The sequence below is a fragment of the Sphaerodactylus townsendi genome, linkage group LG03 (assembly GCF_021028975.2).
Source record: "Sphaerodactylus townsendi isolate TG3544 linkage group LG03, MPM_Stown_v2.3, whole genome shotgun sequence".
Taxonomy (NCBI): Eukaryota; Metazoa; Chordata; class Lepidosauria; order Squamata; family Sphaerodactylidae; genus Sphaerodactylus; species Sphaerodactylus townsendi.
In genome coordinates, this window is record NC_059427.1 from 29,611,495 (window position 1) to 29,635,327 (window position 23,833).

At 44.2% G+C, this 23,833-nt stretch overlaps 1 protein-coding gene across 2 annotated transcripts in view; it reads right to left on the reverse strand.

Annotated features, from left to right (window-relative positions):
* PRICKLE2 (prickle planar cell polarity protein 2) overlaps nt 1–23,833 on the reverse strand; it is a 363,321-nt gene that overhangs the window by 72,343 nt on the left and 267,145 nt on the right. For both annotated transcript variants that reach the window (XM_048489885.1, XM_048489886.1), the window contains one exon: nt 15,482–15,595. In XM_048489885.1, coding sequence (XP_048345842.1) covers nt 15,482–15,595 — 114 coding nt within the window. The remainder of the gene's footprint in view (nt 1–15,481; nt 15,596–23,833) is intronic.

The following is a 23,833-nucleotide window of genomic DNA, read 5'->3' on the forward strand; positions in this document are numbered from 1 at the left end:
CTTCCAGTCTTCAGGGATAGAGCCTGATTTCAGGGATAAGTTGCATATTAAAGTGAGAAGATCAGCAATTTCATGCTTGAGCTCTTTAAGAACTCTTGGGTGAATGCAATCTGGGCCAGGGGATTTGGTAACATTTAGTTTATCAATGGCTGCCAGAACTTCTTCCTTGTCTACCACTATCTTCGCTAGTTCCTCGGATTCGCCTCCTAAGAAGCTTGGTTCAGGTGCAGGAATGTTCCTCACCTCCTCTTGGGTGAAGACAGATGCAAAGAATTCATTCAGCTTCTCTGCAATCTCCCTGCCATCTTTTAGCACACCCTTTGTTCCTTTGTTATCTAACGGGCCTACCGCTTCCCTAGCTGGCTTCCTGCTTTTGATGTACTTGAAGAACTGTTTGTTGCTGGTCTTGATGTTCGTGAGCCATGCGTTCCTCATAATCCTTTTAGCCTCCCTTACAGCTAACTTGCTTCTCTTTGCCACCATTTGTGTTCCCTCTCATATTCTTCATCAGCCAAACTGGACTTCCATTTTCTAAAAGACATTTTCTTTTTTCTGATAATTTCCTCAACCTCTCTTGTTAACCATGGTGGCTTTCTTTTGGACTGGGTGCTGCCTTTCCTAACCTGTGGAACACATTCCAGCTGAGCTTTTATTACTGTGTTTTTAAATAACCTCAAACCAGCCTGGACAGTGTTGACTCGCTTGTTTTTCCCTTTCAGCTTCCCATAAGCACTATCCCCCCCTCATCTTTGAGAAATTTCCCTTTCTGAAGGCGAATGTAACTACATTAGTAGTTGCCACTTGTTCCTGCATGCTGAGATACTGAATCTGACAGCATTGTGGTCGCTGTTCCCCATCGGCTCAACAACACTGACTTCCTGCACCAGGTCCTGGGTCCCACATAGAATTAGATCTAGGATCACCTCTCCTGGTTGGTTCCACAACCATCTGCTCTAAGCCACAGTCATTTAGCATATCCAGGGAATGCTCTCTCCTTACTATGACCTGAACGTGCATTTTCCAGTTTATATGGGGATAGTTAAAATCACCCATTACCACTACATTTTTGTTTTTGTTGGCCTCTCTAATTTCTTTTTTCCATCTCAGAATCCTCTTGTGCACTTTGGTCAGGGGACGATAATATATTCCTAATATTAAACTGTCCTTCACACCTGGTATTGATATCCACAGTGATTCTGTAGGGGAACCAGCTCCCCTTGCATTGTCTATTTTATGTGATACTATGCTCTTCTTTGATGTAAAGGGCAACTCCACCCCCAATGCTCCTGTCCTATCCTTCCTATAGAGCCTGTAGCCTGGTATAACAGCATCCCACTGGTTCTCCTCATTCCACCATGTCTCTGTAATGCCCACTATATCAAAGTCCTCCTTCAAAACTCTGTACTCTAGCTCCCCCATTTTAGGTCGAATGCTTCTACTATTAGCATAGAGACACCTGTATACCCTGTCTCTGTCCTTAACCTGGGATTTATGTGCTTTACCCTCAAGTCTTTTGTAGACACTATCCCTTGTCACATGCACATTGCTATGTTCCTCACTTGTATGTGGTTGATTTAGAAAACCTCCTCTCTGTCTGCATCCCCATAGATACTGTATTCAACCGGGTCACTCCTCAGCTCCTGTCGGCTTTCCCCCAGTGATCAGTTTAAAAGCTGTTCTGCCACCTTTTTAATGTTGAGCGCCAGCAGCCTGGTTCCTCTTTGGTTAAGATGAAGCCTGTCCCGTTTGTACAGGCCTACCTTGTCCCAAAAGGTTCCCCAGTTCCTGACAAATCTGAAACCCTCTGCCTTACACTACCTTCTCATCCACGCATTGAGACCCTGTATCTCTGCTTGCCTAGCTCGCCCTGCGCGTGGAACGGGTAGCATTTCTGAGAATGCCACCTTGGAGGTCCTGGACTTCAACCTGTTTCCTAGCAGCCTAAATTTAGCTTCCAGAACCTCCCGGCTACATTTCCCAATGTCGTTGGTGCCAATGTGGACCACAACTGCTGACTCCACCCCAGCACTGTCTAAAAGCCTATCTAGATGAAGTGTGACATCCGCAACCTTCGCACCAGGCAGGCAAGTCACCATGCGGTCATCACGCCTCTCACAAACCCAACTCTCTACATTTCTAATGATCGAATCACCCACTACAAGGAGCCCCCCACCTCCCCGAGGGGTATCCTCAGTGCGAGAAGATAGCTGATCACCAGTTAAGGAAGGGATCCCATCTAAGGGAGCATCTTCCCCCACCTCAGACTGGCACCCTCCATCCCCAAGGCCTTCATTCTCCATGACATCTGAAGAGATGTCACCATGGGAGTGGGACCCGGCTGTTAGGTCCCTGAAAGCCTCGTCTGTCACCCTCTCTGCCTCTTTCAGCTTCTCCAGGTCTGCCACCTTGGCTTCAAGAGAACGCACACGTTCCTTGAGTGCCAGGAGCTCATTGCAGCGAGGGCACACCCATGACTTCTGTCCTAGTGGCAGATAGTCATACATGTGACACTCAGTGCAAAACACTGGAAAGCCCCCATCCCCCTGCTGGCTTTCTGCCTTCATATCTGATTTGTTTAGATATTTAAATATTAAGCTTTTAGTCACTGCCCCCCTGGAGCTATCTGTATATACTATCTGTCAAATATGTCCTTATTAATTTAAAAAACAAAAAAATTAAATTAAAATTGCCGCTGGTTCCAGAGACTGAACTAAACCCCCACCTCTCAGGACAAAGAGGAACAAGAGATGAACTCTGTTAACCCCTGTTAAGCCCCACCTTCCAGATTCAGCAGCCTTACAAGGAGAAAAAGAGATAACCCCTGTTAAAATACTCTGTTTTAAAAGCTGTGGCTTTGAGAAAAGCCCTCCAAAATGAACACCAGCAGGTCACTCTGCTCTTCCTGGCCAAGTCTCTTCTGCTGCTACTCCTCTCCGCTGGTTCCAGAGACTGAACTAAAGCCCCACCTCTCAGGACAAAAGCCCCACCTCTTAGGACAAAGAGGAACAAGAGATGAACTCTGTTAACCCCTGTTAAGCCCCACCTTCCAGATTCAGCAGCCTTACAAGGAGAAAAAGAGATAACCCCTGTTAAAATACACTGTTTTAAAAGCTGTGGCTTTGAGAAAAGCCCTCCAAAATGAACACCAGCAGGTCACTCTGCTCTTCCTGGCCAAGATGATGCTCTTCCTGACCAGATGATGCTCTTCCTGCTCTTCCTGACCAGATGATGCTCCTGAATCACACTCCCAACCACTATTTTAAAGAGAATTTAAACAAATGAACGCAAACTGACCAGCAATTCAAGCGCACAGTGTTGAGTAATATAGGCACCTGAAGCACAGATTTCCTCTAGATCACTGGTGGCGAACCTTTGGCACTCCAGATGTTATGGACTACAATTCCCATCAGCCCCTGCTAGCATGGCCAATTGGCCATGCTGGCAGGGGCTGATGGGAATTGTAGTCCATAACATCTGGAGTGCCAAAGGTTCGCCACCACAGCTCTAAATGTTCTCTGGGTAGCCTTAGGTCAGTCACTCTCTCCCTCAGCCTAAGTGAAGACTTATTCCGAAGATAAAATGGGGAAGGGAGAGCCATCCTGAACTTCTTGGAGCTAGGAATGATAAAAAAACGTGCTTGTCAGATGCACACACGCAGCTGCCATACAGCATGAGACCATGGTCTTGGTCTTCCAAGGACAGTAGTATTAACTTGGACTGAAAGTAGTTCCCAGAGTCTCTGATGAATGGTCTTTTACATCACTTCCTACCTATTTTTGTTCAAGATGCAGGGGATTGACCTTAGGACCTTCTGAAGGCAAACAGATGCTCTTCCACTGAGCCACAGCCGTTTCCTGATAGATAGGTAACAAGCTAGAATGGTCCACTGGAATTTACTGAACATGGAACTATGAGAATTGATTCCCTTCATAAAGCTTGGCAGCTGGTAAACTACCACAGGTCCTCGAAGCTCCCCAAGGCTCCTCCCTATCAGCTCCAACACCAGTGTCCTCCTAAGCAGAGTTACACCCTTAAAGGCCCTCAAAGTCAATGAGCTTAGATGGGTGTAACTTTAATTAGCAGGAGAACATAAGAGGAGCCCTGCTGAATCAGACCAGTGGTCCATTCAGTTGTAGGCATCCTGGTTCTCAGAGTGGTTAATAAGCTGTTGTCGAGGGCCTACAAACAGGGCGTAGAAGCCTTGATGTTGCCTCCTAGCCCTGCATTTCAGAGATTTACTGCCTATCAATATGGAGGTTCCCTTAAATCACCATGGCTTGTAGCCACTGATGAACTTATCCTTCTTGAATCTGCATAGTTCTCTTCACTTTCTCCACCTCATCCATATTTTTTTTTATAAACCTCTGTTATATCCTTGGAAGGGAAGGAGGAATCTCATCAGATCTTGGAAGCTAAACAGGATCAGTATTTGGAAGATACTCCAATCAAGACTCCGTAGAGGAAGGCAATAGCAACCCACCTCTTCTCAATCACTTGCCTTGAAAGCCGCTTGCTGAGGTCACCATGAATTGACTATGACTTGGTAGCACTTTACCCACACATCCTGTCCTCCCGTAGCTGTGTCCTCCCCCGCCCAAACTACAAAGTCCCTGATTCTTAAGCCTTTACTCAAAAGAAAGGGGTTCCAGTGCCTTGATCATATTAGTTACTTGGATGAACTTAGAAGGGTGATACTCTGCTTAGAGGCACGGCCTGGCCTTCATGATAGCTGAACTGAACTTCTGCATTCAGAGACAGTTGATTTACCAGTGATGCTGCCCTCATGTCATGCTTGCAAACTCTCCAGAGGCAGTCAATGGTTAGAAACAGAACATCAGAATAAATGGAGATAAATGTGTCAGGCAAAGTCACCAACTGACTACCGGATTAATGTTGGCATCTGATTCTCAAATAAGCACCCACTCCTTTGACCTGACATTTGTTACTGCAACATCTGCTTCATGGACAGTAAGTACTGAGGCTGAGAGACAACTACCTCAGCTCAGACCACAATCTGGACACCATGCAATTTCCTTTTTCGAAAATGTACCACCACCATTTGTTATGGTGTCATGACATATCATGTTCTGAATGCTTCCTCCCACCACTGGTTTCTCATCTTTGCAGAGATAAAAGGAAAAAACTAGACCTGGCAACTTCACAAAACGTATTCTCTCTTCATACAACGCAGTCAAGTTCTGTAGCTAAAGTAACTCCTTGCAAGGCAGAATGATGTCCACTCTTAAGATGGGCTTTGTTAACAGCAATTAACAATGAAAGCAATGCAGAAAATTCAGATTAGAGATGGTATAATTCTGAATGCGAGAAATAGTAGTTTGGCCATTCTGTTCATAACTTTCTAGAGGCAGGTGGCTGGATGATATTAGGAGCAAATCCTTCACATGACAAGCTAGAAGAGTGAGGTTGCTTATACACATAGATAATCTACATGATTTTATATGTATGCACAGTAGGGTTGGGTTAAGAGCAGGGAAATAGGGGATAAGCAAATATGTCATGACATCACTTCCGGGGGGAAATCTGGAAGTGACATAGGGTAGCTCCAGGAATCACCAGAAACTCTCTGGTAAAATGGGCAAAAGAGGCAGGCGGCCTGGCAGTTCTAATTGTACAGGTGTATGTAGATACACAGAATACACAGAAAAGTTTAAAAGATCACAGAAAGCCTGTTTATCATCCATTCTCTCTTATATATAGATACATATGAAAGAGAGAGCAAAGCCATGCATACATGGAATACAGCTTTTTCTGCAAGTGAATTAAATAATTGTAGTTTTGATCTGAGAAAGGGACATTGTACCAGCAATTTTTTAAAGATTGCTTGATTTTACAAAATTGGATTAGAAGTTCAGTTATGGTTGCTCCTCACATGGCATTTTTAGCAAACATTCCAGCTTTTATGAACACCCCACTGTAACCTGTGAAGTGTGCCCCAGCACCGATTTATTACCTCTGGATAGTACAAAGTGCTGCTGCAGAGAGCCATGTTTGCGTCCTGAAATGTTCCCTTGCCTTGTGTACATGCAGAAATAAATGTGCATATTCACTTCACACATTACAGGGGACAAGTAGGCAGACGTGAAATGTACCCGCTAAAACTGCCAGGTGCAAAGCGATTCTAGTGTAGCTAATTTAGCTGACAGCATCCCCCCCCCCTTTCACAGTAAGCACTGATTTGGACCAAGAGTTGAGAGAACAGGTAGATTGAGACAGGGGGGTGAGGAGGCAGAGGTCAGCAATGCCAACAAGGACCTCTGGTTTTGTTTGTTTCAGGAAAAAAACCCAAACTAAATAAAATATTCCTCCCAAAGACTGGGACACTGGAATGACTGAAAAAAACAGCAAGAAAGAAGAGTCCTGTGCCACCATGAAGTCTGGCCCAAGCTTTCATGGCCTCTGGGAAATCCTTTGAACACTCACCTAGCAGGAAGACCCACTGATTAGACCAAATGGGATTCTAAGTAGACCTGTGTAGAATCTTAGGCAGAGTCATAAGTCCATTGACTTCAACAGTGTCAGAAAAGCATTACTTTGCCTAGAATTGCACTCTTAGTGCCTTTGGTCTTGGGGGGGAGGCTAAAGTTGAAGTCACTCTGAAAGAAGCAGGAAAGCCAGAAGGTACCCTGACCTATAGATTTATTTTGAGGAGTGGGGAATGGGGTGGCTGAAGTGATACTAAGAAAACGAAGCAGGATATTTTAATCTGCGGCTGTGACTTTTGACTTAGGGGTGGGGAGAAACATGCTAGAACTCCGCCTGCTTGCTGACATCCATCACATTTCTCATACTGAGTTCATGAGACAACTTTGGGGTATGTAGTTTCAGGACTTCAATCTAATTTAGGGTGCCTTGCTTCTACTCTTTGTTCTGCATTAGAATAGAGTAGATGGCAACCAGATGGCAAGACTAATGGCACGACCCCACCCACCCCAACCAATTCAGTGCTCCTCAACTGAAAGGCATTCCTTAGCATCTACAAGAAGTTATATGTGTGTGTGTGTGCGCGCGCGAGTGCGTGTGTGTGTCGGGGGGGGGGGGAGTTGTGAGAGACAGCAAGGGAGAAACTGAAGCCGTATGACACTTTGACCTAACCAAATATCCAAGTGCACATGGATCTTCTGGCTTTTGCAGCAAGAACCATTTGCATGGCTTTAGGAGACTGCAGCGGGACAGCTACCTAGCTGTCATGTTATGGCTTCAGCTGCGCATACAATCCCACAAGTAGACTATGCCAGTTTGCAACCGACTGAGGAAAAGCAGAGACAGTGGGAAACAAAATCTTCCGATGTGTGCCATAACATAGTGATACTTTCAGACGCTCGCCCGGCACCTGCAACCAAGTCCAAAACAAGCAGACAATATTAACCTGGGTGTATTGCATAGACTTCTCCAGACTTCTCACCATTTATTTACCAGTTCCTGGATTAAGGGTAGAAAATACATAAAATATAATGCTCTTGCATCTGGCAGTCACCATTATCAGCCAGACTGCCGGAGAGGCTTCTTAGCAGATGTCTGGTGGTCCAGCCCCATTGACAAGTTCCATTTTGTTTTAGACTTCTGCGTGGTTTCACAACCCAAATCCTATTTCATTGTTTCTTGACGGCCTCCTATTGACTCATCCTGTATAATCCAGTGAGAAAGGTGAACTATAAATAATGTAAATAACTACATAAGACCAGTACATGGATGCATCTCTAAGTTCATCACAGACTTTAACATATGCTGACTGGCTGTGAATAGAATGGACGGCCTCCTGAGGAAACAAAATTCAGAAGTGTGACGAGGAAAGAATTAATACCTGATCGTAAAAGAAGGTGCAAGGGTGTGATCCTAAAGGTGGGGTGCCACCAAACTCAGTGGGAATTTCTTGGGTTTGAGGTGAATTTAGGACTGTACTCAGCAGCTCACAGGAATCCTTCTAGCACTCCTCACTGTGAAAGACATCACGCACTTGGCATAGCTACAAGGGATGCCGTCAACGGTTCGCACGTTGCAACCTGCGCCACAGTTTTTCAGTTTAACTGCAGCTTCGGGTCTTAATGACACCTTGACATATTTCAGATATTTTAATGGCAAGGCACTAACGGTAGCATTACCGTACATGACATCATGTTGAGCACCACAGTCCGGGAAAAGCGAAGCGAAACCCTAGAAAAGCTTTGTAGATGGGTGCAGCGTCAAAGTTTTTAGATGAAATGTCAAGGCATTTTAATTCAGAAGCTCAAAACGGCCTTGGTGGGGTTACAAATGATCCATGAAGATGGGAATCATTTATATTACAAATGAATAATTTCAGAAAAGGAGACTCAAACATTCTGAGGTGTTTGTACACAATGTGCGTTCAGATTACTTGCATCACACAAGATATTCCTTAAGCCTTTTATTTATTTACATAGTTATACCCCCTTTACCCTAGTGGCTCAAGGCAACTTAAATTCTAAATTGTATTTATTTTTATTTTATTTATTTCTTCAATTTTTATACCGCCCGATCCCCAAAGGGCTCCAGGCGGTGAACAACACAATTCAAACATCAAGCAGGAGCAGGTCATACACAAAATACAAATACATAAGATCCATCCCATAATAATCAATAAAACAACCTAAAAACTCACATAAAACAGCGCAACAGTTAATAAATAAATAAACAAGAGGCGTCCAGAAGCCCCAATTAAAACCTACTCCAAGAAGGGAGACGGCGGGCCTCTCAATATGAGGGGACCCTGATATAATATGAGGGGACCCTGATATAATAATATAGTAAAATCCCATTAAGTACCACCACCACAGAAAATGTCTGCAGGTCCAACCTCAAAAGCCCTAGCAAATAAAACAGCCTCACAACACCTCCTATAACTTTTTTAAGGGCAGGACTACCCTCATCTCCTAGACAGCCTGTTTGAGAAGGTGGAAGTAGATACAGAAAACTAACAGGCTCTGATGAATACCAGACAGGCAACTTTGATCGGCAGGACAGGCAGAAGGTGCCTGGAGACCATAACTGGTACACAGAAGGCTATGTGGAGACGTTGTCCTTCCCTTCCAATATGTGACTCATAGGTTATAAAGGACTTTAAAGGTCATAATTAGCACCCTGAATTAAACTGGGAAACTGGCTCCCATTTAGCTATTCTAAAATAGATTAGATGTGTTTTTGTCAGCGAGCCACTGACAATCATTAAGCTGTTACATTCTAAATCAACTTTAGTTTCTGGATGGTCTTCAAGGACAACCCCAGGAAGAGTGCATTACAGTAGTGCAGCCATGAGACTAAAAAAAAACATAAAATAGCATAACCAGGTCAGCTGAGACTTACAATCAAGAGAGCTAACAAGCCTGATACACCTCACAGAAGGAACTCCTGGCAACAGCGCCAGCTGCTTTCAAACAGCAAGGCCATGAGCACCCCCCACAATATTAACCTATTCCACAAATGCCAACTCCACTGTATCCAAATCAATAGTTGGGCTGATCACAGTTGGGCTGCTGCATTCTGGATCAGTTGTAGTTCCTGGGATGTACAGGCAGTCCCATGTAGAGTAATCCAACTATGAGGTTACAGAATTATGGATTAGTGTGGCCTGATCAGCAATATTTGTGTAGCAAAAAAGCTGGTCAATCAGACACAACTGATATAAGGTGTTCCTGCATACCACGCCAACCTGTTTTTCAAACAGCAAGGCAGGATCCATGAGCACTTCAAGAGTTTTACCTGTTTTGAAAATGCCAAAATCATTCCATCTAGGACGGGTGGAGTCAGTCCCTTTAGAACATCAGCCTTCCCCATCGGCATTATCTCTGTCTTGTCTGGATTTAGTTTCTGCTTATTCTGCCTTAGCTACCTGACCACAGCCTCAAAGCACTGATTCAGAACCAAGACATATGCATTTGGAGGTTTGGGTAATGAAATAGTGAGCTGGGTGTCATCTGTGTATTGATGAAACCATACTCCACAAGGATTATGGGTGAGAGGATAGAATCTTATGGTACCCCACAAGATAAAGTCCACCTTCAGGGTTCAATCACACACAAAAGAGTAAAACCACCAAGGTCTTTCGTACCAACTCCATATTCATGTGGGTGCATAAGAATTTTCTGTATCAAAGGTCACTGAAAGGTTCAACAGTATCAACAAAGAAAATTGTCACCTGTCCAACTCTGCATGAAGATCATCCAGGAATTAAATGAGAGCCATATTGGTTTCAAACCCAGGCCTGAAACCAGATTGAAATGGGCTCTTTCCAAACAAACCTTTTAAGACATTTTGAGGCAGGAAATAAAACGTTGCCTTTGCTTTATGAATGATGCATGTATATTTCTTATATTATGAGAGCAATTTTGGCCAATTCCCCCTTAATACCTCCCCTCCCCCCTCTCTCTCTCACACATCCCGCCCCAAGTTCTAAGGAATATAGTTTTAGAGGTTTCTTTGACCCTCAGCAGGGCTTCTAAGGAGACATAAGATGGTAATAATTGCTTTCAAAAAGGTGTTTCATTTATTGAAACCTGGCATATAATGCACACTTGACCACTTTTAATGACATGTAGCAAGCTAATAATATCATTCCTTGAACCTGATCTCTTGGGTTTAACTTAGAAATAAGGGATCCGATAAGGCCTTAAAAGCGCCACCAAGGCCTTAGGCCCCAATGATACACGGGCTAACATCTGCAGACAATACTATATAGGGCAGTGGTGGCGAACCTTTGGCACTCCAGATGTTATGGACTACAATTCCCATCAGCCCCTGCCAGCACAGCCAATTGGCCATACTGGCAGGGGCTGATGGGAATTGTAGTCCATAACACCTGGAGTACCAAAGGTTCGCCACCACGGATTGAATTGCTTTTGAGCCTCTTCCAACACCATAGTTTTAGAACTGCATATGTTGTTTTGAAGTATAAAAGGATGTGTCTCGCCCTCACAGTGTAAAAGTCTTGGGAGCCTCTGGGAGAACTGGTTTTTTACTTCACGTTAGGTTTGGCAACTCTTGGGTTGGGAAATACCTGGAAATTTGGGGTGAAGCTTGGGGAGGGACCTCATCAGGGTATAATGCCACAGAACTCACCATCAAAAGTAGCCATTTTCTCCGGGGAAACTGACCTTGGTCATCTGGAGATAAATTGTAATAGCGGGGCAACCCCACATCACTCAAACCCCTATTGACTTATTGGCAGATATTGATAATGTAGCCAGGGCAACTGTAACCCTATTTAGGGTTCCACAGAAAGATGATAGTCAGTTGAGGTGCAGTGGTTGACAAAGTTGCACGCTTCCACATTAGAATATAGTCCTGAACGAATATGAGAATTATCATTCATTTTGACACCATTTGTCAAAACCTTTATTTTGTGCATTATTGAACATGGTATTTTGATACAAGAGCATTTATGCCAAAATGTATTTTTACTTTCAAACTTTCAAATAGATGGGGGAGGGGGTAACAGGGCTAGATAGGCACCAGGACCCAGGCAGAGCTTTCTACAACAAAGAAGGTCCGACATGCTGTCTTCTGTGGCGGAGGAATATATATCTACAATCATCTCCAGAGACTAGGACCAGGAGTAATGGGGTTCAAGGTGAAGGAAAAAAGATTCCACCTAAACATTGGCTCATTCCGCACATGCAGAATAATGCACTTTCAAACTGCTTTCAGTGCTCTTTGAAGCTGTGTGGAATGGAAAAATCCACTTGCAAACAGTTGTGAAAGTGGTTTGAAAACGCATTATTTTGAGTGTGCGGAAGGGGCCATTGGGAAAAACTTCCTGGCGGTAAGCTGTTTGACAGTGGAAAGCACTACCTCAGAGTGTGGTGGAGGCTCCTGCTTTGGAGGCTTTTAATCAGGCACAGAAGATCATAGCTTTCCAGTTTCTGGATTTTGGAACCTCGGAGTATGGTGGAGCCTCCTTCTTTGGAGGTTTTTAAAGAGAGGCTGGATGGCCTTCTGTCAGGGGGGCTTTGATTATGTGTTCCTGCATGGCAGGGGATTGGTGGCCCTCAGGGTCTCTTTCAACTCTCAGATTTCAGAAACCTTTAATAGGTGTTAGTTCTTCCAACTCTATGATTCTATCTTTATGTAGAGCAGAGTATAACAGAACTATTTAGTTCAAAGTTAAGCAGAAGGTCATTTAGGTCATTTTGTATTAATATAATACACAACAGAAGATTACTTGGTCTTTGGGACTTCTGACCTAATAAGTCTACTTTTTTTTTTCAAACAGTGAGGTTTCAGTTCAAAATCAGATCTTCTCCCTGTCCTTTCACAAGCTATTCAAAGCCTTGTTTGCAGAGAAATTTTGTCTTTCCATACGCTAAATGTGCTAAACTATAGCCTACTTAAAATTTGTTACTTTCACATTTCCCCACAGCTTTCTTCAGAAAAAAAAACATTGCATCTATGCACTTGAAAGGGGAAATGTGAGAGTCTCCAGGGATTGGACTTTCTGATGTTGCTCCTTGCCAGCTGTCACCTTGAACTCTTGAAGAATGAGTTCACAATTTAATAATTATCAACAAGAGCCGAAGTCACCATCAATATGCTCAATATGCCCACAAGGGGCAAAACAGCACATAAACATAATAGGACAACAAATAAACAAATGAATAAGGGAAACCAAGACTGCTCAGCTTGTCAGATGCTCAGCTTGACTGCAGTGCTTAAGTGGATTCCGCATGGGCCAAAAACAGCGGCTTGAAAACGGTGTGAAAACAGTGCAAAATGGTCTAAAACAGGGGTAGGGAACCTTTAACATCCAAAGAGCCATTTGGACCCGTTTTCCATGGGAAAATAAAACACTTGGAGCCACAAATAATTTTTGACATTTAAAATAAAGATAACACTATATATATAGGATTTTTTTTACCTTTTACTCCGCTCATTCTGAGAAGCGCATGGATGTGCCCGCCCTGCTACCTGCAGGGTGGGCAAGGATGAAGCCGGCGGCTCAGCCTCGCCAGCCGCCGGGAAAGCGCCTGCCCTGCTCCAACGGGGCGGGCGAGAGGGGAAGCCCGCAGCGCGGCCCAGTCAACCGTGGGCAGTTGGTGCGCCCGCCCTGCTGCCTGCAGGGTGGGCAAGGATGGGGCCGGCGGCTCGGCTTGTGGAGCCACAGTGCAAGGGCAGAAGAGCCACATGCGGCTCTCGAGCCGCAGGTTCCCTACCCCTGGTCTAAAACATTGGAAAAGGGTTTACACTGTTTTCACACCATTTTCACACCGCTGTTTTTGGCCCATGCGAAATCCGCCTTAGAGACTGGCATGGTCTCAAACTGAGGGAAACTTATTGGGGGGGGGGGGGGGGAATGGGCTTTTAGTTTTTTGGTGTTGGTGCAAAACCCAGTTTTATCGTATTAGTTAACTGGGAATATGCTGACCAATTTCTTTTTCACTCCCCATGTCTTTAAAAATTATATTTATTTTTGGCACGAGAGCTTTAAAGACTCTTCTGTTTTTGCGCACGTAATTTTACACATCTCTGCAGAGCTGCCACCTGGCCGGTATTTCAGTTTCTTGTTCTCCACCACACCCATAGGGCCTATTTATTTTTAATAGCCTTTTCATTAGGGCTGGGTTTTTTTAAAAAAAGAAGAAGTAGGATTAGCATCTACGATCTGCAGATTTAAGAATGAATGTGATCATTTCTTCATTCAAACATCTTTTGGCTGTGTTCTCTGTCATAGATGGTGCTCAAAACAGTTTATAGAAATGTTATGCAAATGTCCAATAGAAATCTTCAACCCTGTAGCAATAATCCCTACACTAAGCGGTTCTACATATTATGCCCTCGGCAGCTATCACTCGCCAGAGGGCTGCTGTAATTGGGACCCCTGGGGCAAATATGTCTGCCCTGTCCTTTACATTTTTCATAATGCAATCCTAAATACCAATTCCAAAGCCTTTATTGGCATTATCCAATCCTAAATATAATTAAAACATTCCAACCCCACTGAGCTCACTGAACTTAGAAGCGTGCAGCTCTGTTTAGGATTGCACTGTAGGCAAGTGCCTCGTTCCAAATGGAACCCCCACCACCTACGTAGGTTGCAAACTCAGGCTTCGGAAATTCCTAGAGATCTGTGGACAGTGCCCAGAGAGAAGGGAGGAAGTTTGGCAGGGATGCGATGCCATTTTTCCATCTATTGTCTGGAGATCAGCTGTAATTCAGGAGAAGCTCAAACCCCACCATCCGGTTGGCAGCCCTATGACCCTACATGATATATTGAGGTCTGCTGCAATCCCTTATTTCTGTAGCAATTTGCAACAGAAGATATGAACTCCTGAACATAGGAAGTGAAAGCCAGCCTTACTTCAAAGGCCCCTTAATGGGATTTGTAAGCCATTTTGTCTATTTTTGAATGGAAAAGTACAAATCTCCAAAATCATGTATCTCCTGGCCTTGCCCCCACCCCGCCACGGGTTGAGGCCTGTAGAAAGCTTAGCTATGGGCTGCTACCCCACAGTATTTCTCTTCAGGCTCCAAAATCAAGAAACTGGAAAGCTATGATGTTCTGTGCCTGTTCTAAATAGCATAAGGAACCTCAGATTCAAGCAGGTAGCCTGGGAAAAAAAAGCATCTCTCTTCTCTGCAAATTAGTTCTTCCATCCCAGGAGACGAAGGAGGAATGGAGACACACTGTCATCAAAACCATGGCTCCAGTCAGAGCCTCACCTTTGCAGCCTTACAGCTAACTTATTCTACTCAGCTGTACTCCTTCAGCAGAGAGATAGACGGAACATGTAATTGGGGGGGGGGGGGGCCTTCGGAAATACTCTTTGCTTGCTGACAGGTTCCATCATCTTTATCTCCTTCAGGACTTCCCTCCTCTTAAACAACGCCTTGCTGCGGCACACCACAAAAATAACTTTGACAATTTGGTCTACGGGGTTTTCAGGTGGAAACCCAAATATCAAAGTGTTCTTTTCACTTACAAGGTGTAGATGCCATAAATCTGTACAGTTTGTCTTGTTTGGTTTAATAGGAAAGCTACAATTTAAACAACTACACGGGAAGAGTTTGAATGCGCTACACACCCGCAATAATTACAGAAAGGAAGAAAGCAGTTACTGTGCCTGTCGGTAGGTAAACTTTACAGGCATATAGTTTATATTGTCTTAGAAGTACTTTAATGAACCAGGATTCAGGCAATGGAACAGGCGTTACGATAAACGTACATCACCATAAATGTACATCTCCAAATCATCTGAGGATTATGCTTCTTTCTACCCAATTTAATTCTACTGTAGAAAATCAGACATTTGCTATCCTCAGCTGGGATGGGGAAAAAATTGATCTCAGGAAAACAAACCCATGGTTTTTACGTAAGAGTTCTTTAACAGTACATTGGCCAGAAGCTGAGTTAACTGGATAATTGTGACACACCGCAGCAACATCAGAAAGAGAACACGGTCCCATGCTAAGTCCGCTAAGCCAATGTTTCCCCAATTATTTCTAAATGACTCACCTCATTGTCGTGCGGTGGCAGCTGGTGTAGAAGCTGTTTTATGCGGGCTTTCTCCCCGGGGCTGTTCACGTAGGGTACTTTGTCTTCCGGCAGGCAGCTGTAGTACTGGTGAACCTAAATGTTAAAAAAGGGGGACTGCAGTATTTGTTTTTCGCTTCAGACATAGTTGCTTTGAGTGACAAACCAACCAAAACAAAACAAAAAATAAACCACCTTGAGCAGAACACTTGAGAGTCCTAAGATGCGAGGTTGCAAGAACGAGCTTGGTCTTAGGATACAGGCAAATGTTCCACCTTGACAGAAAAAGGAAAGAAAGGGAAAAGAGCAGGCTGTTTTCACTGGAAAACTAACCCGCCAAGGTTGTTCTTTACCGTTTTCTCTGTTAGTCTCCAGAATGTGAGCATGTTTCCCTTGGCCTAGGTGGATCTGTCAGCACCTGCCTTTGTAAGCATAGGTTAAGACACCACCGCCTGGCATCCAATCTATGACTAGGTAAGTAAGCCTCCACCTACACGCCAGCCCCGAAGGCCTTCTCTGTAACAATTTGTGAAAATAATCAGCAGATAAAATCTGTCAGAAGGCTGGGTTGCCTCTTCAAGTCTCGGAGTATATAATTAAAAACAAACATGAAACGTGAAGCACACTATGCAGCGCAACAAGGCCAGGTCCCAAGAGATCCCATTTGTAATACATTTGTTGGTAGATATACCCACGTGTCTCCACCTCAGCTAACTCCACTGCAGAAGCCAGGAAACCCTAACTGAGCAGTCTAGCTCTTTCCTGAACTTCGCTGCCTCAATCAAAGGGAGCAACAGGCTAAAGTGAACCTTGTAAGAAGAAGACACAATGGTGTGTTAGGATATGAATGCCCCCCCCCTCTTGGAATTTAGGCCCTCAGTTCTAAAATCTTTCTATCACACACATGAACAGGTGAAGCACAATGTTGTCCACTCTCAACTTGCAATGGCTCTCCGGGGACTCAAAGAAAGCCCTTATTCAACACCTGCTACTTGAAAAGTTTTAGTTGGCAGGGACTAAACCTGAGCACTTCTAGATGCAAAATATGTTTTCTCCCACTGGACTGCAGCCCTTCCAGTTGCTTAGTGCATTTTCAGAGGCAAAGCCTCCTACTCAGTAGTCAAGATGATGCACACTATAGAAAGTACCAATGACAAGGGGCTGTGCCTTCAGAAACTCAATAACCAGTTCCTTGGACACTTGTGCACAGTGAGAACAGAAGATCACCTTGGAGGTGGTTGGATCCAGACTTTAAAAAGGACTATCCAGCTGATGGTATGACATTACTTCTGGGGAAAACCCGGAAACAATATCACACCTCTTCAAAAATTACTGAAAGTTTTTGTCAATTCCTAGAGATAAATGATATCACTTCCTGGGGAAATCTATGGTTTTACCAGGAGATTTAACAGGTGATTCCTAGAAAGGCATGATGTTACTTCCATGTTTTTCCTGGAAGGGATGGCAGGCCATCACCAAAACTCCCCATATTTTCTCCAGTCACCAGGCTTCACTAGAAGAAGAAGAAGAAGAAGAAGAAGAAGAAGAAGAAGAAGAAGAAGAAGAAGAAGAAGAAGAAGAAGAAGAAGAAGAGGAGGAGGAGGAGGAGGAGGAGGAGGAGGAGGAGTTTGGATTTATATCCCCCCTTTCTCTCCTGTAGAAGACTCAAAGGGGCTTGCAAATCTCAACTTTGCCTTCCCCCCTCACAACAGGCTACCCTGTGAGGTGGGTGGGGCTGAGAGAGCTCCAAGAAGCTGTGACTAGCCCAAGGTCACCCAGCTGGCGTGTGTGGGAGTCCACAGGCTAATCTGAATTCCCCAGATAAGCCTCCACAGATCAAGCGGCAGAGCTGGGAATCAAACCCGGTTCCTCCAGATTAGATACACGAGCTCTTAACCTCCTACGCCACTGCTGCTCCTAGACAACAGTGCTGCTCCTAGACAACACTAGACAACACTGAGAACAATAAAGCATTTGGGCAAAACTCTGTGGGTTGATGACTGTCAGAAACCTGTAGTCCATTTTTGGAATGGGTCAGCAAAATACAAAATTACAAAACCCTGGGTTATGAGCTCTCACAAATCAGCCTTGTTAACTGCTACCAGCCCCTTTTCACTACCCAAATAGCCAGAAGTCAAAGGACAAGCTTCTAACCTGCCTGGGGTTAAAGTCAAGAAAGTCACCGTTGCAAGGTAGGCCACTTGCAGCATGAGTTTCACAAAACAGTTAACCAGGTAAATGTAGCCACACGAGCCTAGGTAATGGAATTAGAGTAAAGCCATCTGAAGACAGAACATCACAAAATATAATTAAACAGTTTTATTACAATTGTGCAAGAATATTTCAGTAAGAACAATAAGTAGTGAAGAATTACAATAACAAAGGCTAAGCCTCAAAGGACTAACTACATAGTCAGCAACCTCAGTTCAAAATAATAGATGTTACCATCGCAGCTTTCAAAAGGCCAGTCTTTCTGAGCGTCAGCATGTCTGAGCAGCAAGAAATCCCAAGGGCCAAAGGTGTATCAAGGAGCCATGGTGAAGGCGCCGAGAACACAAAAACTAAGTCGAAAATCCTAAACTTACAGCCAGGGGTCTGAGTTGGTCAGGGCCCGTGGACCAATCAGATCCATGGCTGGTGATGTCAATCATGTAACCCTGTTACCTGTGGTGACACTAGAAGTTTTGGTGAGCTAAAATGGTAGAGGTTGTCTGCGGGTCCAAATCTCCCCGCATTTCTCTGAGACGACAAAGGCTCGCTTATCATCTGCTAATCCACTGGAATATGGCTCCACTGATCTCAACCATGGACACTAGAGAGGAATCAGAAGCGTTACTGCCTCCACACAGCACCTGATTCTTTTGCAAAAGGTCACCGCTTTGGCGAATCTCAAGCAACAGCCTACTTTTAAACTCATCTCTTGTTTTAAAATCTCTTGAGAGGAGGAGGAAGAGGAGAAGAAGAGGAGGAGGAAGAGTTTGGATTTATAACCCCCCTTTCTCTTCTGTAGGAGACTCAAAGGGGTTTACAATCTCCTTGCCCTTCCCCCCTCACAACAAACACCCTTTCAGGTGGGTGGGGCTGAGAGAACTCAGAAGAACTGTGACTAGCCCAAGGTCACCCAGCTGGCATGTGTGGAAGTGTACAGGCTAATCTGAATTCCCAGATAAGCCTCCATAGCTCAGGTGGCAGAGCAGGGAATCAAACCCGGTTCCTCCAGATTAGAGAACACATGCTCTTAACCACTACACCACTGCTGCTCCCTGTACTGAGGGACTCAGTTTCTTGACAAGGTCATCAGTGGCAAGACCCCCCCTACCACCAGTAATTCCCCCCCCTTACAGTTTCTACACATCTTTGATACTGTTCTCTGAAGCACAGGTGTATGTGTTATACTTGCCACTGAGATGCTGCTGAAAACAACCTTGTCACATTGAGCGATTCCTGCTCTGGTTTTAATGTTGGGGAGTGCTTACTAAGTAGGTAGTCATCATCACATCACCTATATCACAAATCATCGTCATAAATGGCATGGTGCATGGTATTTCAGAAAACACTTCCTCCCATGGGGACATTCTTGCATGTTACGGTCATCAGACAGACCCTGATCCAGGCGCCCCATTCTTTGCATGACGCTAGAACAGCCAATATAGAAACTACACAATTGGAAGCAAAAGATGGAGAGGCTCTACTCTCCTAGCTAAAACAAGACCAGGAGCTGACTGTGGAACAGACCATGAATTGTTAATATCGAAAATTAGAATAAAGCCGAAGAAAAAAACAACACCAAAATTTCACAGTGCCAAAATGCAATCTAAGCAACATTCCTGAACAGTTTAAAGATGACCTAAAGAACAGATTTGCATTTCTAAGTTCAAGTGAATGTGAACCAGAGAAGCTAAAAGGTTATTGCACTTCGGCCCCATTATGAGAAGACAAGACTCACTGGAAATGCCAATAATGGTAAGAGAAAATATAAGGATATGTAGCTTCCCTCCAGAGTTTAAGTGACATCTCATTAGAATGTGCTGCTATTGTGGATTTGTAATTGTTTTTATGGTGCTTTGGGGGTTGTTTTTTTTCAGAAAACTGATTTTATTGCACTGTATGGATTGGATTTTATTGTCTGCAATGGTTGTTTGCTGCCTGGGGATTTTCCAAAGCAAGTGGTACATGAGTTGAGAAAAAAAAATCTTAAAATTAAATTTAACAGGGAGGAGGGACTTATGTCAGTGAGATAACAATCACCCCCGATCACTTCTATATACTAAAGCTGAAAATGGGATGGGAGGTATGATGCATACAGCGTTTCATTCTTAGGATTTACAATGGCAGTGGGGGAGGGAAACACAGCAGTGCATTCTCACAACCGCCATTCCAACAGAAAGAAGAGTTGATTTTTATACCCTACTTTTTTCTACCGTAAGGAGGAGGAGGAGGAGGAGGAGGAGGAGGAGGAAGAAGAAGAAGAAGAAGAAGAAGAAGAAGAGGAGGAGGAGTTTGGATTTATATCCCCCCTTTCTCTCCTGCAGGAGACTCAAAGGGGCTGACAATCTCCTTGCCCTTCCCCCCTCACAACAAAACACCCTGTGAGGTGGCTGAGAGAGCTCCGAGAAGCTGGCCCTGGCCCGGGGTCGCCCAGCTGGCATTGGTGGGAGTGCAGACTGGCTAATCGGAATTACGAAGGATTGAAGCGCATAAAACTCAGGTTTGGGAATCAAACCCAGTTCGGCCCGGGTTTATGGGCGGGCTCTTAACCTCCTTGGCATCACTGCTGCTGTATGCGGGGAACTTCAAAGCAGCGGCAAAAAAAAACACTTCGCTTCCGCTTGCATACGCCGATGAAGGACATCATCTGAGATAGGTGGGGCTGGGCGAGTTCTGAGAGAACTGTGCCTAGCCCAAGGTCACCCGGCAGGCTTTATGTAGAGGAGTGGGAAATTGAACCTGGTTTTTCATACTAGAGTCTGCCACTCATATGCAAAGTGGGGAAGCAAACCCAGTTCTCCAGATGAGAGTCCACCACTCTTCACCACTACACCACACTGACTTCACCAGGTCACCACTACACCACGCTGCCATGCATCTGATGAAGTGAGCTCTGACTTAATGCCATCAAGTTGCAACTGAGTTACATTGACCCCAGCAAGGAACTCGCAAGGCAAGTGAGAAGCAAAGGGTTTTTTTTTTTGCCATTGCCTTCCCCTGCAAAAGTCTTGCATGGTGGTCTCCCATCCAAGTACTGACCCTGCTTACCTACTGAAATCTGATGAGTTCGGTTCATATCATGCTACCATCCCTCCTCCAAGGATGCTGGAATGAATACCTACAAGGTACCACTAGAGTTCTGCTTTATTTTGCTGCTACGTAGTTACCCATCTAGAATTAACACATACATGGCTATGCCTACCTTTAAAAGCTTCAATTTTCACAATGTTAGGTTTATCGGGAATGTCCCCCCACACGCACATATCCAAGGATCAAAGGAAGAGGGATTTCAAACAATGGACCAAAAACATGGAGAAATGCAAGTTTGCGCGACACCTCCCGCCTTGGCGTGACGTTATTTCTTCAGTACTAGCGAACAGTCATGCAACCAGTGAATCATTAAATGAAACAGCAAAAGTGACCCTCAAAAGCGACTTACAAATAAAAAAATCTCCATGGCACTTACTTTGCATTTATAGCGCATCCTTCACTTGATCCCTGAAGAAGTAGCACATTCGGTGGAACACAGAAATGAAGAGAGGCACAATTTAAGGAGGACTAAGTCAGGCAGACTTTTGCTCCATGTAGTTTGGGGGATGGAAGATGTAAGCCTAAGCAATTTTCTTTCTCCATTGCAATCATCGTGCTGTTTCTGAAGAGCTAGATTTCCAATCAGCCTCCCTGATCAGTAGAGCTAACTGCCCTCTTTCTTTGTCAATCCAGCTCTCAGATTTTCTGCTACTGAGCATCTGTGCCCAATATGCCCTTGAAACTGCGAGAATCCAGAAGTAATTTATTCTTGACTGGCTGCCAAATTATGTCACGCTGGTCCCTAAGGTAACATGTGGTAAAGATACTGAGCATATACATGAGGAGATAACAAGTATAAATAGCAATCAGGTTAACACGTATGCATATATTTGTCTCCCGGCCCTCAAACAGGAAACAAAAAATCTTTGCACAACACCTTTAAACATCTCCTTTGGGAAGTTTCCCATTTAAAGATAAAAGCTATCTCCCATCTAATCTGAAAAAAAAGCTCTGCAAGGATGGGGAAATGGGTTTTGAAACATAAACCCAACCAAAACCAAACACCGACAAGTCCTGACCTGCTCTCTGTCACCTGAAAGGAACTATACAAGCTCAAAGTTCTGACAGATACTCCACACACTAACCCACGAACAAAATTACTTCTGTATTGTCAAAGGCTTTCACGGCTGGAATCACGGGGGTGCTGTGTGGTTTCCGGGCTGTATGGCCGTGTTCTAGCAGCATTCTCTCCTGACGTTTCGCCTGCATCTGTGGCTGGCATCCTACTATCAGATCCTCTGAAGATGCCAGCCACAGATGCAAGCCAGAAATCATTTGGCTCCCCAGCACCAAGCTACCCTCTCCTCAGATGCCAGAATAGCCCATCTGATCCAGGTTACATCACCTCCTTTCTTGGGAAGTCAAGTCCTGATATATTCATCAGGTAATTTGTTCCTGTGTTTTGCTGGCATCGCTCCTCAAAATCAAACAATACCCCGCTGCCCTTTGTTGACCGTGATTGCCCCGCCAAGAAAACATCCAAGAGAGTATATAGCTTTATGACAAATGTTCTTGTGCTTCATTCCCACATTGAAAATAATCGCCTGGAAAGAACTAGGAACTATTTATTTTATTAAAATTTATTTTATTACCAGAGCACATGAATTGACAGTAATACGCCTAGAAACTTGATGGTCCATGTTTCTGTCTGAGGTAGTGAAATCCACTTAAGCTGCCCATGTGGTATTTTTTAGACATCTGTTTATTCAGACTGCTAACCGACCCCAAATGAAACACTCAGGAGTTAACAATGAAGTTGTAAAATGAAGGGTTTTTTTTTAAAAAAACCTCCCAGTAAAAATAAATAAAACTTAAGGCTGAAATCATCATACTATGAAATGCGGCATTCTGATTGATTTAAGTGGGGCTAAGTGCCGACAACTGTACATAAGCTTGCATCCTAAGTGCTTAAAGTATATTTCTGTCTGGCAGTTCCAATACAAATATTTACAGTGTCAAAATGTGCTCATGTTTGGGCAGATCTCCCCAGGGAGAGAGATCTACCAAAGCAAGACAACATCCATCCATGTAACTCTTTATTCATGACTATGGCAGGACACAAACATGACAGTGAGAAGACAGACTAGAGATGCAAAGAACAGTCACGCGATGTCAAATATTGCCAGTCACATATTCAGTTCCCCCCTAACACTTCCTAGTCTAGCTTACTCTGTGTATTATGATATGCATCAACTGTCTGCAAATATCAAGTGACGCCCACCTGGCTATGGGTAATTTGAGCTGGACATGAAGATGGTGAGCCGCTGGACAGGTGCAGTTTTCAGAAGCTGTTTTTCATGACATCACACTTATCTTTAACCACAGGTTTAAATTGTAATCTTACTATTAAAAAATAAAAAACAGGGCAAGAAGGAGCACTGCAGGACTCCATTCTGAGCAACGGTTTTTAAAAAACCAGGGTTTCTAGACCTTAAGAACATAAGAACATAAGAACATAAGAACAAACCAGCTGGATCAGACCAGAGTCCATCTAGTCCAGCTCTCTGCTACCCTATGAGAGTAGCCCCACAGGAATTGCCTTTGGGGAGCTCTGCGTAGGATGTGAAGCATGGCCTTCTGGAAAATGACGCTCGAGAGCACCTGGACTGTTAAACATTTTGCAATCTCAGATCAAGAGGATCAAGATTGGTAGCCATAAATAGACTTCTCCATAAATCTGTCAAGCCCTTTTAAAGCTATCCAGGTTAGTGGCCATCACCACCTCTTGTGGCAGCATATTCCAAACACCAATCACACGTTGTGTGAAGAAGTGTTTCCTTTTATTAGTCCTAATTCTTCCCCCCAGCATTTTCAATGGATGCCTGGTTCTAGTATTGTGAGAAGAGAGAAAAATTTCTCTCTGTCCAGCATTTTCTACCCCAGCGCAAATTTTATAGACTTTTGATCACTTATCCCTGCAGATGTCTCCTCTCCAAATAAAGAGTCCCAAACGCTTTGCAGCCTCTCCTCATAAGGTGCTCCAGTCCCTCAATCATCCTCGTTGCCCTTCTCTGCACTTTTTCTATCTCTTCAATA